General features: G+C 46.8%; 1 protein-coding gene across 2 annotated transcripts; it reads left to right on the top strand.

Moving 5' to 3' along the window:
- Nucleotides 1–217: 217 nt before the first annotated feature.
- INSIG1 (insulin induced gene 1) lies at nt 218–10,769 on the top strand. Of its 2 annotated transcripts, none has more exons than XM_075082354.1 (6): nt 218–346; nt 799–1,205; nt 3,636–3,760; nt 4,444–4,610; nt 5,106–5,205; nt 8,469–10,769. In XM_075082354.1, exons 2-6 carry the CDS (start codon nt 815–817, stop codon nt 8,496–8,498), a joined length of 813 nt encoding a protein of 270 aa, XP_074938455.1. In that variant the 5' UTR covers nt 218–346; nt 799–814; the 3' UTR covers nt 8,499–10,769. The 2 variants fall into 2 exon arrangements, with proteins under 2 accessions (XP_074938455.1, XP_074938454.1); XM_075082353.1 differs by having other exon boundaries at nt 321–516.
- Nucleotides 10,770–19,136: the final 8,367 nt, after the last annotated feature.

The following is a 19,136-nucleotide window of genomic DNA, read 5'->3' on the forward strand; positions in this document are numbered from 1 at the left end:
CCGGGGTCCCCTCAGGGCTCCCCGCTCCGCGGGCGGTTACAGCCCCCCAGAGCAGAGCGGTGCGGGGTGGGGTGGGGTGGGGTGGGGCGGGGCGGGCGGCGCCGCGCGGTCCCGCCGCCCTCCGCCGCCGTGCGGGCGGGGCGGGGTGGTGTGTCCCACACGTCATATCAGCCGCCCGCCCGGGATTGGCTGCCGCTCCTCACCCGACCGGAGGCGTGCGGCCGGGCTGGCGCGGCGGGCTCCCGCGCTCGTGCCCGGCCCGTCCCGGCCCCGCCCCGTCCCGAGGGGAGGGGTGGCGGAGCGGAGCGGCGCGGCACGGCGGGCCGGTCGCTGCCTGCGGCCGCCGGTAGGTCAGCGACGGGTAACGTGACACCCGCGGCTGGGGGCTTATAAACCTTACCCGGGGCGCAAGGCCGGCGGCGGCGAGCCGGGAGGGAGGCGGCGGGGCAGGGCTGGGGCCGTTCGCCCTCCCTCCCGCAGGGGCCGAGGCGGGAGCAGCGGGCGCAGCCCCCTGAGGTGAGAGGGCGGGGGAGGGACGCGCAGTTTTAACGAAGCCGGGTCTGACAGGAGCGGCGGCGCGGGAGTGCTGCTCGCGTCCTCCCGTGGGGCCGAGCGTCCCGGGTCACGGGCGCCGGGGCCCCGCCGCTGCCCGCGACTCCCCCCCCCCCCCCCCGGCCCGTCGGGCTCGGGGCCGTTCGCCCGGTGCCTCAGGAGCGTGGGGCAAGCGGCGGCGTGCGGGGGCCCGACCTGGCCCGTTACTGGGGGGTTTAACGGGCTGTCCCCGCGCGTGTGTTTCAGGACTGCGGTGAGGCCAATGCCCAGGTTGGAGAGCTGCGCCTGGAGCTGTTCGTGCGCTGCCAGGGGAAGGCACAAGCCCCAGCTGGGGGACGCGGCTGCCGGGCTGGCCGCCAAGGTGGGCGAGATGCTGAGCTCCTCCGTCTCCAGCCCCCCGCTGGCGCTGGCGGGGCGCGGGGAGCGCAGCCCCGGCGCCTCGGGCGCCAGCAGCACCTCCGGCAGCAGCACGTTGATCTGGAGCCAGCACCTGGTGCGGAGGAGCGTCGTCCTCTTCGTCGTGGGCGCGTTCATGGCCCTGGTGCTGAACTTGCTGCAGGTCCAGAGAAACGTGACCCTGTTCCCCGACGAGGTGATTTCCACTCTCTTCTCCTCCGCCTGGTGGGTGCCCCCGTGCTGCGGGACGGCAGCAGGTGAGTTGCTGACCTCCACGGGTGTTTGTTTGGGTTCGTTCCCCGCCAGCCGCCCGTGGGGAGGAGAGGAGAGGCGGCGGGGCTGAATTTGCGACCTGCGCACGTGGGAGCTCAGCGCTTCCGTCACCTGGAGTAGGTGACGTGAGCTCTGGCTTTTGCAAGGATGCGTGCCCGCTCCGGCTTCACCCACACGCAAGAGAGACCCACGCGTTTCCCGCGTGCCCGAAGGCTTTTTAATTTGAGGCGGCGCGCACTGAGTGTGGGTAAAGTGTCCGTTCCCCCGCAGGGCGGTGGCGCGTGGCACTGCCACGCGAGCTGCCGCCGCGTTTCCCGGTGACAGTGTGACTTCGGTGCGGGGTGGCCCCGCTGTGTGTGTGTGTGTGTGTGTGTGTATGTGTGTCCCCACGGCGGGGCGCGGGTGGGCGAGGTGAGGCCGCGCGCGGTGGAGCGCTGCCGTCGCGCGTCCCTGCCCCTCGCCGGCCATTGGCTGCCGGCGAACTGGTGAGTGGCGGACGGCGCCCGCCATTGGCTGCCGGCGCGAACTGGCCACGGGCTGGGCCGAAAACAAGGAAGTCACGTGCGGCGGCGCCCTGCCTGCCCGCTGCCCCCTGCGCGTCCCTGCCGCTTGCCTGCCCCTGTCCCCTGCCCGTCCCTGCCCGTCCCTGCCTGCCCGCTGCCCCCTGCCCGTCCCTGCCGCTTGCCTGCCCCTGTCCCCTGCCCGTCCCTGCCTGCCCGCTGCCCCCGCCCGTCCCTGCCGCTTGCCTGCCCCTGTCCCCGGCCCGTCCCTGCCCGTCCGCTGCCCCCGCCCGTCCCTGCCGCTTGCCTGCCCCTGTCCCCTGCCCGTCCCTGCCCGTCCCTGCCTGCCCGCTGCCCCCTGTACGTCCCTGCCGCTTGCCTGCCCCTGTCCCCTGTCCGTCCCTGCCTGCCCGCTGCCCCCTGCCCGTCCCTGCCGCTTGCCTGCCCCTGTCCCCTGCCCGTCCCTGCCTGCCCGCTGCCAACTGCCCTTCCCTGTACGTCCCTGCCCCTTGCCTTCCCCTGCCCGTCCTGCCTGCTGCCCAGCTGCAACGCAAAGTACCCCAGAAAGCCCGGGCCCCGGTGCGGTTGGCGCAGCAGCCGGCACTGACCTGATGCGCTAGGGTTGATAGCGCTCTCCTATCCTTGTTAAAATAAGACCTTGATAAAGGGTTGGGAGATTAAAAAGGTGTTAAATCTTAGGAAATAAACCCACTGGAAACTTTTTTAAAAAAGCTTGATTGAAAGTACTTTAAACAGCTCTTCCATGGTGTGTTTTTTTTAATGCAGTGATATTGTCATGTGCTATTTGTACTTCATAGTAAGGGAGTATGAATGATAAACTTGAACGAATTATAAAGTGCATCGTAAAAAGACATTACCACAAGATATGGTCCAATGACAGTTGTCATAGTCCTGTCACGGTTGGATTAACTTTGGCATTTAGCTGTTACTGTAAGGTAAAAGTCCTGGTAACTGGCATCAGAACAATGGAACTGTTTCAGCATCTGATCACATGGGGTTTTTAGAATGGTATGTCTTGTAGCTTGCTTAATGTAGAAGTCATTCCTCATAGGAGCTTAAGGAGTGGGAAAGGGTAGGAAAGGAAATGTGCGTTTTACATATAGTTAAAGCAGCACGTCCAACCCTGGACTTGGTGACAACACATGGAGTTGCAAGGCTTAGCAGAATGAAACTCATCTATTGTTTGTGCTAGCAACTGATTTTCTGTTTTTCTTCTGCAACCGCTTTGCAGACTGATAAGGCTGAGAAAATGCTATATGAGGATAAAAAATTTGTCTGAATTATAGTATGATTAGTTATTTTCCCCTGACATAAATATGACTGATGGCAAGTGCTGCTTTAAGTTCAGCTCTGCTTCTGTTTGGTATCAAAACTCGTCTGATCTGGATGGCAGCCTAGGCTGACTTACAGCCCAGCAGAAGCAGAGAAGGCAGCTCTGTCAAGAAACTTTTGAGTCCAGGCAAATATTTAATTCAGGACCTGATACACAGCTATTGAGTCAAGTTCATAAAACTGTCTGCCCAGCACGTGAGCAATAAACGTACATTCCATTCCTCACTTGAATTAAGCTTTTTGTTATGCTTTGTTATTTTTGGTACAAAACAGGCATCTGCTCAGGATGTCAAATGAGATGTGTTCATGGGAGAAAAGGAGCTTGAAGACAGATACCTTAACATTGCAACGTATATCTCTGCTTTAAAGGTTCAAACAGAATATTGCTTGTTGGAGTGGGGTTTTTTCTTTTCTAAAGGTGGGGGGTAATAAGTGTCTTGTCTTCATCAGGCTTACAGCGGCTCACTCCTTTGTCAAGCACTTATTTGCCAAACTAATATTTAGTAATACTGAAGTAATCATTCTGTAACAGTTAGTACAATAGTGTTACTTCTCTTGCAGCTGTCGTTGGCCTGCTGTATCCCTGCATTGACAGCCACCTTGGGGAACCACACAAATTCAAGAGAGAGTGGGCCAGCGTAATGCGATGTATAGCAGTTTTCGTTGGCATTAATCATGCAAGTGCTGTATCCTTGAACTAGTTCACATTGTTGCTTGATGTGCTTAGTCTGTCATGAAACAATCTCTCCCATTCATGTCTGGGAGAATTACAAAGGTAAGGATGGTGCTACTGGCAGAGACACAAACTTCTGTAAGACCTGCAGTACACTGCAGTACTTACTTTAAGATAGATAGCGCACTTCACTTAGAAGTAGTTGGGGGGCTGGTTCTGGGAGGGTGGAGGTATAGACATCATAGTATGTCTGGTTTAACTGTAGGTATAACAGTTCTGTTATTCTAATCTGTACGTTGCCTATGTCTAATACTTAACACAATTAACTAGTGAGGTACACTGAACTGTTCAGTAAGAGTGTTCTTTGTGTTGAATAATGATGGTTTGTGCAGAAAACCTGCATCAGTAGGGATAACTGGGTTACATGATACAAAAATCCATAGAGTTAAGTCTATTGCAATACAGTGTATTCTTCAGATGCTCAGTGTGACAAAAACTGATATTGCCTTTGCACTCACACTCCAGGCAAAGTCAGTAAGAGCCATGATTGCTCACGCGTCTGAAAACCAGATCCTTGATGTGTTGCATTTCTCAGTACAGAATCATGCTCGCTTTCAGTTTGAGTTCTCCCTTGTTCAGTTTCAGCAGCAGGATGTCTGCAGATGCAAAAGGATTGTCCTTAACATCTTTTTCCAGAAACTAGATTTTGCAAACAACGTCCAGCTGTCCCTGACTCTAGTGGCCTTATCACTGGGGCTTTGGTGGACATTTGATCGTTCAAGAAGTGGTCTCGGACTTGGAATTACAATAGCCTTTGTAGCAACTCTGATAACCCAGTTTCTTGTATATAATGGTGTTTATCAGTAAGTTATGCTTTTAAAATACTGTTTCAACTCTCTTGTCTTAACTAAAAATGGGTGCACATGCAGTGGAAGTTAGTTATTAACATATGTGACATGTTCTTATAATAAGTGTTTTGTGTGTCTAAAGCAGAGAATTGTCCAGTTGTTCCAAATGATCAGATTGAGAACTGGGGGTGGAGGGTGGGGAGCAGACAAGTTGGCATCTATGTTGAAATGGTAACAGCTCAGCAAACTGAACTTCTACTGGCTTAGTGTGTCTTTAACTGGCTCTCAGGAGAGAAAATTTCTAAACTTTGCTGGCTAGGACATTGGGTTTTAGAAGCCTACGAAGTTAACAGGTTTAATTTGGTCTCCGTATTTCTTCTCCTGTATTATTGGGTTGTTTGGGGGTTTTTTTGGGGGGGAGCCTAGGAAGAGAATTTTATAGCCTCTTGTTAACAGTATGTAAGGTGATGATAATAACTTTTCTCTAACTTATTTCCTTTTGTTTACTAGGTATACATCCCCAGATTTTCTTTACATCCGTTCTTGGCTTCCATGTATATTTTTCTCAGGAGGTGTGACTGTAGGAAACATAGGACGCCAACTGGCTATGGTAATTACTGTATAATTAGCATTTCCTTTAACAATCTAAACACCTTCCATTGTTAGTCCAAGAACAAACTGTGCCTCTAAGGGTATGACTCACAAACTGAGAGATTAATAGATATCTTCCCAAGAGCTGAAATGTAAGCATACAACCTATGTTGCCAGTAGAGTGGGAATTGTCTTGGTAAGTGTTTGTGTCTTCTGTATTTAACTTTTCCAGCAACAGCATAAATAAGACTGGAATCAGTATGCCACTTCTGGTGAGAATCTTAATCACTCCTGCTCTGTCAGTACTTTGAATTAACATCTAAGGTAGCTAGAAAACTGAGACACAGATGGGCTTTCTCTGTTTATTCAGTAAAGCATTTCTGTAATGTCGATGAAAGGAAATGTCCCTGTATAGCATGAAATTCCATCATCCTAGGATCAAATATGCCCTTTCTGGTCACTTAAGATGTAGTTCAAGTATGATTCCATATATGGGGTATACAGTGTGAATTACTATATATTAATTTGCTAGGTTCCTAAGTAATTATTTCCTTGTAGCATTCCTTGGCTGTATGCTTGCACATCAGCCTAAGGCTTGGTTGTGAAAAGTATTCTGACACTGGTGGATAGGAATAATTAATACTATATTGATTTAACTTCTGTCTTCTTTGCTACATAAGTCCTTTATCCTGAAAAACATCCTTCAGGTATTTAACTTCTCTAAGGCTGCTGTGGTTTAGTTGCCTTTAATTTTTACCGAACAAAGGGCATCTGTAGACTTGGGAGTTCTTGAAATATTAGACTCTGAACCGTTTAGTAAAGGGGAGAGCTACTTTTTGGGACTGAACCACAAATGAGTAAAAAGATTAGTCTAAAGCTAGCTGCCTTTCCTGGAACAGGCGTTCTGTCTCTTCTGCCTACCCTTGCTAACCCAGCGGATGGATGCTAATGTACTTTTAATGTGAATAGTCTGAATTTGATGCTGGAGATGAACGGGCTTGCAGACAAGCTGGGGAAGAGAGCCATGTTCCTTGATCACCACTGTCTAAAGATCAGTTTCTTCAGTATTGATTCTCAGTTACACAAAATTAACAGTAACCTCTTGTAGAAAAGGCTGGGTTAAAAAAAAAATAAGCATGGGGCAAATCTACTCCTGTTCTTGAGGTTTTTCTTTCATGATGACTTGATACCAAGTTACAGATTTCCCAGGACCGTGGTCACAATCTTAACTTCAGTCAGTTTTCGTTTGCGCTGAGGTTCTTTAAAATACAAGCTCGCTACTCCCCGTTCCCACCCCAGTGGCACATACTGTCTGCATGTGTGTTTTCTTAGGACTGCATGTCAGGGGAGGGGAAGAGAGGGTATAATTTCTCTTTTTAAATTTGCCACTCACATCAAGTGAAAAAGATATATTAATATAGTTCTATTTAAGCTTTGCTATGGCAAGCAGTCTCTCATAATAAAATTATAGTCAGTTATGTGCTACAGTTCCATATTTCACATCGGCAGATGCAATACTTCCAGTTGCTGTGCTTCTTATGTTAGAAAGCAAAGGAAGGGAGCCTTAAAGAAGAGGAGATAAAATAAATTTAGACACATAGGACTATTTCTTTTTTTTTCTTTGACTTCTTTTCACCTGGCATCTCACCCGAATGTAGCTAAAAATCAGACTGGCACCTGCCTGCAACTTTCCTGTCAAACTTGTCATCTTCCTTACAAAGAAAGAGGGAAGTTGTCACAGCAAAGCATTCTATTCTGGTTATCTAGAAGTATCTTCTCATGTGGTTTACATTACTATTACTGAGTCTGGAAAACTTGCAGAAGCCCAACATTTTCATAGGAATGCTTCTGCAAGTCACTGTGAAGCATTCGGTGCTGGAAGCTCAAAGAATTCCACTTCTGAAACAGAATGGCAGTGTTCAGTCTACTAGGTCTTTCTTCTACAGAGATGGCCCGAAAGCATCAGTCTGTTCTGTCAGCCATTGCAAATGTGGCAAGATGATGGAATATAGCATTTTTTTAAACTAAACCTGAATAAACCAGTTATTTTTGTAGCTGTATTCTCCTGTCGTCCCTGAGCTTTGTTTGGCTGCATGTGACAGTAGATCAGTCGATATTTTCTGGGCATGTCTAGAGTAGAAGGTAGCACTTGTGGAAAATACTCTAGTGGAGTAGAGTTGCCTTGCTTCTTCCTCAGCCCCTGCCTAGCTGTTGTAGGTAGAAAAGAAATTAACAGAAGCAGAATGAGGGGTGTCCCTGAGACATCCCGTCTCATCCTGAGAAATGTTAGCTGGGAGGTGCTTGCTGCTTTTCAGTCACAGGATCTCAGGTGAGATTCCATGCAGTAACCAAGTGCAATGCTACCATTAAGCAAACCTGGTCTCAGCAGAGGGGTTTGGGGTTGGTTTGCTTGTTGGGGTTTGGTGGTTTTTTTTGCTATCAGCTTGAGGATGAAATCCCAAATTTTCTTTAATAACTTGATGTGAAAAAGAAAGGATGAAGGTGTTACTGCTGCCACCATCAGCTCTCACTGCTCATTATGACACCTAAAGTTGCTCAGTCAGTGCTCATCAGCTGGATTGAATGGGTGGCAACGCTTCATTTTGAGTTGTAACCATCATTCTCAGCATCGGGCAAACTAGGGTGGCATTCAGAACTTGGTCCTCATGAATATCTGTCTTTTGCTGCTGCTCGAGGCTGCAGAACTGTGAATGCATTCAGTACTTGCCAATGCATTGGCATTTTTGCTCTAGAATGAGAACATATTACAAGCTTTGTTTTAAAGAAAAGTTGGTTAAATTTCTTACACTGACATACTGTAGGGTTTCATACTAGGAAAGGGACTTAGGAGGAAATAATGAAGTCTATCTGATACCAGGCTTTGATTGGAAAATAAAGTAACTTATGCTTGAGGACAGTTTGACAGAGGACTGTTTAAAAAAAAAAAACCTGAATTAATGCCCATTAAGTGAAGCACTGCGCACCTTCTGCTAAGAAATAAACTGAGATAGGGAGGAAAGCTAACAAAGTCTTATAAAAACCAGTGCAATTGGTAGATGGATTTACCAGATGCACTAATTGAGGCAGCACAGACCCATAGTGACTTTTTTGTCTGCAGTTAAAGAGTACGTCCTTGTTGAACTTTTATAAGAAGGCGTGTCTGCTAGGTCATTGTCAGCCTGACTGAAGCTGGTTGACTATTTAATCATTGAAAATATTGCATAATGTAGTCACTTGTCAGATGGCATTAAAATATAACCTGTGTTTGGTTTTTATCCATAGGGTATTCCAGACAAACCACACAATGACTAAATCTTTGAAGAAGAGAGCACGGTGCCAGTGTGAAAGCAACATTAAGAAGATGTGTTCCTGGTTTAAATCAAAGATTATTTAGGAAAAAAAATAATCTTTTTATGGGCTCACTGCACAAATGACTTGTGGAAAAAAATGTTAATCCACTCTTAGAATAGCCAAGTGAAATTAACTGCTTATCTTGAAATCTTACCCTGATTTACTGCATAAGCATTTGCGTATGGCTGTTCTCTGGAAGAGTTTAACACCAAGTTGTGTACAACTGTTCAGGCTAAGTGGCAGTTTTCCAAGTATTAGATTCCACTCTAAGTTATGGAAGCAGCTGCCGTATTTTAAAGCCTTGAAACTGAAATTTAATTACAAGCTCTTGTATCAGTGCCCAAAGGAAGTAGATCGATGGTGCTTAACAATGATGAAGTATGGTTTAATAGGAATAGTATTTATCCAAATCTTTAAAAAATAGGGTTATTTAAAAATAAGAGTGATCAAAGCAGATTAAAAGCATTGCACTAATGCTTTTAAGAGTCGTATGAAGGAATCATGCCCTTACTTGTAATGCTGCATTAAGTTTCTGTCTTTGACGGTGGAGAGGGTTGGAGGGACAAAAGGTTGGAAGTCACTTAGTTTGGAATTTCTAAATTACTTCAGTACGATAAGTGAACACTGGAGACAATCTTGTTCTAACGTGAACTTTATCAGGAAATTCTGACTGGAAATTTCATTACTCCTGGAGCTTGCAGTCAGATTTGCAAGAATCAAGTTCTGGCCCCAATTCAGTAAGAAATTTAAGTGTGTATGAGTACTCCTGTTTCATATCAGACGTCTGCTTCAGTATCTCACTGAAGGAGGTCTTGGGTATCTTAAATGTCTGGTGTCACTGAAAAAATGTTTATTGCAGGCCGTTGCTTGGCCATTGAACATGTGCCCCCAACTCTGTAGATCTGCAGTTTCCTCCTAGAGGTGTCCTTGATCTCACTTCTGTTTGAGTCGGGGTTTTGACTGAAATGATTGGAAACAGAAGCGGGTCTAAAATGTGATTTAACTATATGTGAAGAATAGCGAACAGCTTGTTTTCTCAGTTCAGTTTCTGAAAGAGATCACTACTTGTTTTTTCACAACCCTATACAACTTGCAATCTGTGATTGCCTAAAAAAAAGTGCTTATGTCACTACATTAAACATTTGGTGTTTCTTAATACTTAGTTCTGGTGAGCACAACATATTCATTTGATAGCTTAGACCACAGGAGACCTAAATAGCAAGTATTAGGTCTTAAAGTTGAAGTGCAATGTACAGTAAATCTGACCCTCATGTTCTCTTCAGTATCGATCATTTCTTATGAGAGATTAAAGAGAAAAGGGTTCTGAGTTCATTTCAATGCTGCATGGAGTCAAATGGAGCAATAATTTATTTAACTAGTAAAGCTAGTTTTGTTGTACTTTCATTGAACCCAAATTTTTAGAAATACTCCAATTTTGTGGTTATGGTGTACTTGTAAACTTTCATGGATTTGCCTTTTTTGTATTATGCAATTTTTTTTGTGTTCATTTCCAATCTTATATGGCTTCAGATGTAGTTGGAGGCATCGGTTGAAGGCTGACCCATCAAAAAAAGATGTTGAGGCAAGGTAGCAGTGTTCTGGCTGTTTTCACTCTTCTATGGGAATGCTGTAACTGCTGCTTGTGCTTTTTTGTAGCTGGAAAGGTTTAGCACAAAGTCTGTATTACAGAGTGGACCCCAATTCTAATCTTGCTTTAGTGTAAATCAAGAGTAATTGCATCGGTCTAAGATCCTTCCTCAAATGTTTAAACCTAAATAATCACATTTTATAGGACTACCTGAAGAAGTTGGGTCCTCAAATCAGGACTGGATCGCCTCGGCTGTTCTAAGAAGTGTGCTGCCTGCTGGGGAGACAGTTTTGTAATCATCTTGAAACCAATTTCAAAATGTTATAAAACCAGATGTAAGTAAAGGGGACAGTGATCTCTACAGCTGTTTGACAGAGAAGTATTTAAGATTTATTTGTAAAGACTGAAACTAAATCTGTATGTGTTGGAAGTAACGCAGCCAAAAATGTATGTCAAAAGTTCATTTTTTGCCAATACTTCTGAGTATCTTAACCAAAGTGATTTAAGTTTGGAAGAGGCAGGAGGGGAGTGAAGAAAATTTGCACTATTCTGAATTTGAACACTTAAATTCTCATTCTCACTGATAAGTTTTCAGCAGTGTGTTCGGTTTTACACTTTTTTTACTATTAAAGTTTTAAGATCAAGTGGTGTTTGCTTTGGATTCTCTGTATTCACATTATGCAGGAATTTTTCTTGAGAAGGACAGTTGTTATGGTTGCATAACAAATATTCAGTCATGCATACTCGGTGGTTTAAAAACAAAATCTTAAACTGAATGTAGAGATTACCTTTTAGAGGTGTTTGTAGCTTGGGTTATACAGTTGAAGAAAAACAGTCTTGTTACTGTGCCAAGAAAGCAGCGTAAGTGTATGTTATGGTTACGTGACTTAAGGTACAGAATCTTATTACCATTGTCTTCCAAGATCCTGAAATCCATAATTTGAAACCAAATATGGAGGGGGCAGGGTAAGCATGCAAATTCCTCTTGAGGCTTGGTTATCTCTAGTAATGGCTACCAAACTGAAGCATCTTAAAGAGTACAACCAGTAAGAATGAGTAAGCACAGCTGTTAAGGCTAAGCAATTCTGAAACTGTTGCATCATCTGATTTAGGGAAGAGAGCATCTTGTGAATTTAGATGAAAAGTCTTCAGTTTTACTGCACTTAATAATTTATTTCAGACCTCTAGAAGCTGCTACATTTGTGGTTGAAACAGTAGAATGGCTTTTTGATTAATCTTCATCCATATCAGTCCAGAGTCTGTTGGCTTAGGCGAAGGAGGCTTCATTAGGAACTTCTTAAATATTTTGGCTTAAATAGCCTGTGCTTCAGGTCAGCGCGTGCTCCACGGCAGCTCAGGAGGTAGCTGTTAACAGCGCCAATCTGAGGATGGCCCAGATCTGCCAGGTACATTGCTTTCCCTCTAACTCTGCTCAGACTTTGTCAAAAGGAATTAAAAATAGCTTTTAAAAAAAATGTGGGATACAGTCTGGTCTTGGAGAACTAGGACATGATGGTGTCCTTTTGAGACAGAAAAGTGTGTACAAAGTTTTTAAAAGAGAAAAAAAAAAAAAAACAGTCCTCCCAGGGAGAAGGATGATTTGGCCTGTGCACAGTTCCTGCAAATTCATTCAGCAGGTTGTTCAGCCTTTGGCTTTAAGCATGGGGATTTGCAGGTGCTAAATTAGCCACAGGAGGGCCCATAGTCTGTTCTCTGAATACAACAGGAACATATTGAGATGAATAATGAAATTAAGTCTCAGTTGCCTTAGTGCACATCAGAGTAGCTCCAAAAGTCATGAGAGCAAAGCATTACATGCTGGACTAATTGAACAAAGCACACTTTGTATAAGAGATCATTGAGGGCCCTATCTTGGAAACCTGTGAGAGGTGTGGGGGATCACAGGTTCTTCCAGCTAAAAGGTCAGGAAGGGTACCTGTGGGTGACAGTGATATCTCTGGGCAGTGAAATACCACAGGAGTTGCCCCATACTAAGTTTGGAGCCCTTCCCCTGCATTTAAATCCTCGTGTTGTGCAGTGATGTTCTGCCTTCATGGGCTACAGCCGGGGACAGGTGAATTAGGTGTGCGACAAACCCACAGTCCACGTGCTTATCTGTGTGATAAGAAAGTTTGTGGGTTGTGAAGATGCTACTGGTGTGATCTGGTTAACTTCCAAGGACAGAATTCAAAGTACGTGTGATAATTTCTATAGGGAATGCATTGCTGGCCAAAAAGTCCTAAAGGGTCAGAGCTCACATGAGTTTTATTCAATAGCGTTTCCAGCTGCAAATCACGTTTTCTTCTGTAGTAAGTCCTGCCTGTGTGTGAAGTAGTTTGAGTGCTGTTATATTGTTATATTAAACACCAGACAAGGGCTACAGAGATTACGCCAACTTGCTATGTTGCCTAGGGGTTAAAATGCTAGTTACAAATCAGCATTTTTGCACAGAAATCAAACATTTTCTACTGGGCCAGTGGCTCCAGCACTGCCCTGTGGCAGCCAGATGGGTCTCTCTGGTGCCGGCCTTGTGTGGCTTGGAGCTGGCGAGGGGAGGCCAGCCCCTGTAGCAGCTCCAGGTATGCTCCAAGCTTCCTCTTCCCAAGAGCAATAGATGTTGAGTATTTTTTGTGATGATGTTTATTATTTGTTTTCTAACTGGTCAAAGCAGCTGAGTAGCTCAAACAAGACCTGTAATAGTCACAGAGTCAATTATACCTGGCCTGCACTTTGCTGAGGAGGGTGGAGGAAAGTCTATTCCACCCTTTCTCTCCAGCTTACCACCAGACAGAAAATCACGGGCTCCTGCGTTGCAGAGTCTGGCTTGGGACAACCACAGCTTGGAGACGACTTTACCCCACAAACCAGAACAGCCCACAGCCAACTGGGAACAAGCCCAGCAGTACCTGCAGCCTTTCCTACCCAACACCAGAGAATTGCTGGGCATACAAGACTGAACACAGGGGTTGTGATCCCTTTTGTGGGGGGAGACTTCTAAACCTTGCACTTGGACACATTATGTTACAAACAGAGGTCTTTTAGGAGCATTAGTGATGGTGACATCACTGAGAGAGGTCACTGAGGTTTGAGTTTTCCTGGACGCATTAGCGTGCTGCTCAGCTCATCAATTGAAGGGTCAATGTCACTCCAGTCTGAAAAGGACAAGAAAGAGGACCTGGGAAACTATAAGCCAGTCAACCTCACCTCCATCCCTGGAAAGGTGATGGAGCAGTTCATCCTGGGCATGTGGAAGAAAAGAAGGTTATCAGAAGTAGTCAGCATGGATTCACCATGGGGAGATAGTGCTTGACCAACCTGATAGCCTTCTGTGATGGCGTGACTGGCTGGGTAGATGAAGGGAGAGCAGTGGATGTTTTTTGCCTCAACTTCAGCAAGGCTTCTGACGCTGTCTTCCATAATATCCTCATAGGTAAGCTTAGGAAGTGTGGGTTAGATGAGAGGACAGTGAGGTGCATTGAGAACTGGCTGAAGGGCAGAGCTCAGAGGGTCATGATCAATGGGACAGAGTCCATCTGGAGGCCCGTCACTAGTGGTGCTCCCCAGGGGTCTGGGCTGGGTCCAGTCCTGTTCAACATATTCATCAGTGACCTGGACAAAGGGACAGAGCGTCCCCTCAGCAAGTTCGGTGACGATACCAAGCTGGGAGGAGTGGCTGATACACCACAAGGCTGTGCTGCCACCCAGCGAGGCCTGGACAGGCTGGAGAGCTGGGCCCAGGGGAACCTCATGAAATTCAACAAGAGCAAGTGCAAGGTCCTGCCCCTGGGGAGGAACAACCCCCCGCACCAGCACAGGCTGGGGGCTGAACTATGGGAAAACAGCTCTGCTGAGAAGGACCTGGGAGTGCTGGTGGGCAGCAAGGTGACCCTGAGCCAGCACCGTGCCCTTGGGGCCAAGGAGGCCAGCGGTGTCCTGGGGTGCATTAAAAGGAGTGTGGCCAGCAGGACGAGGGAGGTTCTCCTCCCCCTCTACTCTGCCCTAGTGAGGCCACATTTGGAGTCCTGTGTCCAGTTCTGGGCTCCCCATTTTAAGAAGGATGCGGAACTGCTTGAGCAAGTCCAGCGGAGAGCTACCAAGATGATCAGGGGTCTGAAGTACCTCCCTTATGAGGAAAGGCTGAGAGACTTGGGTTTGTTCAGCCTGGAGAAGAGAAGACTGAGGGGGATCTTATCAATGCTTATAAATATCTGAAGAACGGGTGTCAAGAGAATGGGGCCAGACAGTGGTGCCCGATGACTGGCCAAGGGGCAGTGGGCACAAGTTGGAACACAGGAAGTTCTACTTAAACATGAGAAAAAACTCCTTCCCTGTGTGGGTGCCAGAGCAGGGGCACAGGCTGCCCAGGGAGGCTGTGGGGTCCCTTCCCTGGAGACATTCAAAACCCTCCTGGACACGTTCCTGTGCCCCCTGCTCTGGGTGTGACTGATCAAGCAGGGGGGTTGGACAAGATATCTCCAGAGGTCCCTTCCAGCCCCTACCATGCTGTGATTCTGTGAAATCCATTCACCTGGCCCATGATGTGTGGTTTTGTGGGTTCATGTTGCTTCTTGTCGCCACAGGCTGGCAGGTATGTGAGGCCAACTGCCCAAACACAGCCCTGCAGCCCTGTCTGTTCACATCTTCCAGTGATGACAAAAGTCTTCCATCAGAGGTGGCTGTGGGAGATCTGCCACTGACTGCAGTAAAAACAAGACCAGACCCTTATTTTTTTTTGCATGAAGGCAAGACCTCTGAGCGCAAAGTTTGGGTCAACTGAAACACTTGTTACCATCTTGAAATGCGTTATTTTGATTCTGACCTTTGAAAAGTGGTCCAGATAGTTTAACAGTACAATGTTTTACCAACTCAAAATCTAAACCATGCTTTTTTATAAAAACAAGATAAGCAATTTCAATGTCCAAACTTTTCCCCAGTTATTTTTCATGTTACAGAAATTTACCAAGTATCTCCTTGCTCACTTGCCACACTCATCAGTCCTTTATTTCCTGCTCCTTCGTTAATCACTTTCTTCTTCCTTCACACCCCTTCTTGGTTAAACAGCCTCCTCCAGGCTCAACACTGGCTTCACCACCCTTTGAGCTTCATCATTCTCCATGCCACCCCAACGGCAGCTCGAAAGGCAGCAGAGAGCTGTGCTGGATCAGCAGTCTGCACACTGCACAGTCTGGACCTTTTAATTCTCAGACTTCATGCACAGCTTGTTCAGGGCTTTTTGTTTTTCCCCTTTTTTCCTGCCTGTCTCTGAAACTCTTTCCACAATAAAGAAGTCAGCTTGCTGGAAGGACCCGCATCCCCCACCTCAGTGCCTGGGGGAGCAGGCAGGGAGCTGGGTTGCTCACCACAATCTCTGCCTTGTTCTGACAATTGCATTTCAGAAGATGAACTGAAAAGTTTATTAAAAAAAAAAAAAAAAAAGGAAAAAGCCAAACAAACAAACAAAAAAACCCAAACCAAATTTTTCTCACCTGTTCCACCCTGGCTCAGAAGAGCAGCTTTGCTGTACCAGCCTCGTAGCTGTCATGTACTGGAAACTGCTGCGATTTCAAACAGCAGCTCTTGGAGATGGGATACTTCAGGCTGTGTGTTAACTCTGAAACCTACAAGCCATCATTGCCTTGTTGCTGCTTTATAAAAAAACAAGCTACTATTGAATTTAATGCTAGGTATAATTTGAACCTGATGTCATCCAAAAGGAAGAAAACTTGTCTGTGATCCCTGATCAATCCTGGTGTGCAGCTGTCAAAGAGTCCTTCCAGTTGGGTCTGGGCTGCTCTGCTCTTGCACCAGGACCCCATAGCATGGGAGCCTGGGCACTGCTGGTGGGCTGAGCAACGTGCTCTTATTTCTCCAGGAAATTTGCTGCTGCTGGGCTGGTGGAAGAGGTGAAGGGAGCTGGTATAGGAAGGAGGTGCAACACATCCCAGCCAGCATTGCACAAGCCCACTCCAAATTCTGCCCTGCAAGGGTCACATAGCACAGTCCAGAAATCTCTGTGAAGGTAACAGAGATGCAGAGCTTGAGCTCAGGAAGAATCACCAGGAATACACACCCTGCTGGCTGTCCTGGTTTCAGCTGGGATAGAGTTAATTTTCTTCCTAGTAGCTGGTGTCGTGCTGTGGTTTGGATTTAGTGTGAGAATAATGTTGATAACACACTGACGTTTTAGTTGTTGCTGAGCAGTGCTTACACTAGCCATGGACTTTTCAGCTCCCCATGCTCTGCCAGGTGCACAAGAAGCTGGGAGGGGGCACAGCCAAGACAGCTGATCCCAACTGGCCAAAGTGATATTCCACACCATATGACATCATGTTCAGTATATAAACTGGGGGGACTTGGTGGGGGGACTTGGTAGGGGGACAGCTTTTCTGCTCGAGGACTGGTGGGGCATTGGTTGGTGGGTGGCGAGCAGTTGCATCACTTGCTTTTCCTGGGTTTTGTTTCTCTCTCGTTGTTTTCCTTTTCATTACTACTACCACCAGTAGTAGTAGTAGTAATAATAATAATAATAGTAATATACTATTATTGCTATTATTATCATTATTATTATCATTAAACTGTTCTTGTCTCAACCTATGAGTCTTCTTACTTTTGTTCTTCAGATTCTCTCCCCCATCCCACCGGTGGGAGGGTGAGGGGCTTGGCTGCTGGCTGGGGCTAAACCACAACACTGACTTACCCAGCATTAGCAAAGTAAACAGAGCAGAAATCAGGATTTCCAGGGCTCTCTTGTGCAACAGAGATCTTGTCCAGTCCAGCAGAGCTCATTCATTTCCATGCAGAACACTGCAGCGCTGAACTTCTTTGCAAGCTCTGGTTTTGAACATTTTTCCTTGCTTTACGGAAGCACCCAGACATTGCCGTCAGTGAAGCCTTGATCTCAGAAAGGATTCAGACACAAGGGACATGAGGTGTATTGTAGGTGAAGTCAGTGGGACTGGAGATGTGCTGAGCATCACACACAGCTTCAGGTCTGGAGTTCTGCTCACAGAAGGGAACAACAGCCACACGAGAGCAGCAGTGACCGTCATGGCTCGGGGCTGGAGGTCAGCTGTTGAGTAATCCTCTTACCAAACCTCCCATGGGTCACCTCCCGAGCACCTCACCTAAGGCTATGTTGGAGCAAGTTGAGTAAAAGTGAATAAAAAAATCAGGAAAAGAGCCACACAGTAGTAAGAGCTACCAACTGCAAGTGGAAGAAGATAGTAATGGTATCTGAGGGGATAATCGGCCCTGATGATTTTACTTAGGTTTTTACCAGATTTTTTTTCATGCAAAGAAAGCACTTGGTATCACCAGGGCAGATCCTGATGTCGTTGCTTAGTTTTATTTCATCTTTACCCAAACAGCTTTCAGTGCTGCTGGGATGAGAGTCCTACCATGGTACGAATTAGTCCTTACTGAATACAGACTTGAAGATACGACCTGGGGACCAGTGATTCTCTTGATGGGACCCATTTGCAAAACACAAACATCTACTTTCATTTTAGACACCCCAGTGTATTCAAGGCATCCCTATGGGACTGATAGACTGGGTTCAGGAGACCCACAGCCAGGAGCAGCAGCTGAAAGCCACACAGACGATGTGGGACATCTCAGATGGCACCAGGCTCAAGTTTTGAACCCCACCCTCAATGTCCACTCATATGTGGACCAAAGATGTCGATCAGTGTTTAAGATGAGAAATGCCAGGGCATAGGGATTTTGCCCAACAATCAAACATTGGAAGTAGACTCAGAAGCCAACGCTGCAGAGATACTTGAGCATCATCACACCCACAGCTCGTGATCATGACAAGCAGCAGTCTCATGGAAGGTGCAGCCAAGGTGAGGGAAGTTTAAACACAAAGTTATGAGGTTGATAGAACAAGTAGCCTCACATAGGAGCCAGCGGATGAGTCTTTCCCATCAAATCTGCAGTGGGACTTGGGGAAAGAACAGCTGCATTTGCCTGCCTGCTCCTTGGGCATGTTCCACCTGCTTAATTGAAGGCAGGTCCAAATGAGCCATCTGTTGACCTGGTTGAAGAATCAGATCTTCCCATTAATTCAAAGATATTTTTACACGTTATTAAAGGCCTAGAAGGAAAGGAGAGATGGATAAAAAACAACGGTAAGAAGCTTTGCCTTAGAGGCACAGGTAATATCTGTAACAGCTGCTACACCCTATGCCTAAGCTAATTGTTAAATGAGTCACCCTGGCAAAAGAAGCATTAATAAAGGGAAGTGAAGACTGAACATCTGGAAAATAATATGAAAGAGAGGAATTTTCATATTTTGGAACTCCTTGCTGGGTGGGAACTGCTTGGGGAGACGGCTCTAATTGCTTGTCTGAGAGAATGAAAAGTGAATCTATTCCCAGCCTGAAATCAGCACAGTCATTGCGTATTCCTCTCCGCTCTCCCATCCCAGTGCCACAACAGTTACGTGGGGCCCTGACCTGCAACAACCAAGGCATGCTCTTCATCTTCTGCACCTGGGTCGGACAGTGACATGGGCCCATAAAGCCAATGGTGTGCAGCAGCCTCCTCAGGACCTGGTACAAGCTCAGGAGAAGTTGGTTTGAGGAGCTGAGTGCAAGATGTGCTATCAAAACGAGGTTCTTCTGGCAGCACCTGTGTCTTGGTGTTTACCAGGATTCATTTCAATATATCCTTCTCTGCCTGGGGCTGTCTAACTGCCTTGGCAATGGCCATGGGGTAGGAGGGGAGAACATCAGGCCTGCCTGCTCCTGCTGTGCACAGCCCTGTGCGTTGTGGCTCTTTGCTGGGTGTGGGGAGCTAAAGACATGGTCAAGTTTCTCCCTCTACAGAAAATGGAACGACCAACATACAGCAAACACCCTCCATGCACATCTCTGGGGAGACCTGGTCCACCTCGGCAAGGAGCTCTCTGGAAAGTGTCTGTACCTCAGCCTGAGCTAGACTCTCTCCCCAGTTTGACACTTGAAACTGGGCTGGATGAAACTCAGGGACATTCTCAGGTCTCGTTCATC

This window comes from Phalacrocorax aristotelis, chromosome 2, assembly GCF_949628215.1.
Source record: "Phalacrocorax aristotelis chromosome 2, bGulAri2.1, whole genome shotgun sequence".
Lineage (NCBI taxonomy): Eukaryota > Metazoa > Chordata > Aves > Suliformes > Phalacrocoracidae > Phalacrocorax > Phalacrocorax aristotelis.

Bases quoted from the DNA above. Each gene is read 5' to 3' on its own strand.
- INSIG1 (XM_075082354.1), top strand. From the start codon at position 815: ATGCCCAGGTTGGAGAGCTGCGCCTGGAGCTGTTCGTGCGCTGCCAGG. The intron at 3,761-4,443 runs GTATCCTTGAAC...ATCTTTTTCCAG, and splicing joins GCATTAATCATGCAAGTGCT to AAACTAGATTTTGCAAACAA. The intron at 4,611-5,105 runs GTAAGTTATGCT...TTTGTTTACTAG, and splicing joins GTATATAATGGTGTTTATCA to GTATACATCCCCAGATTTTC.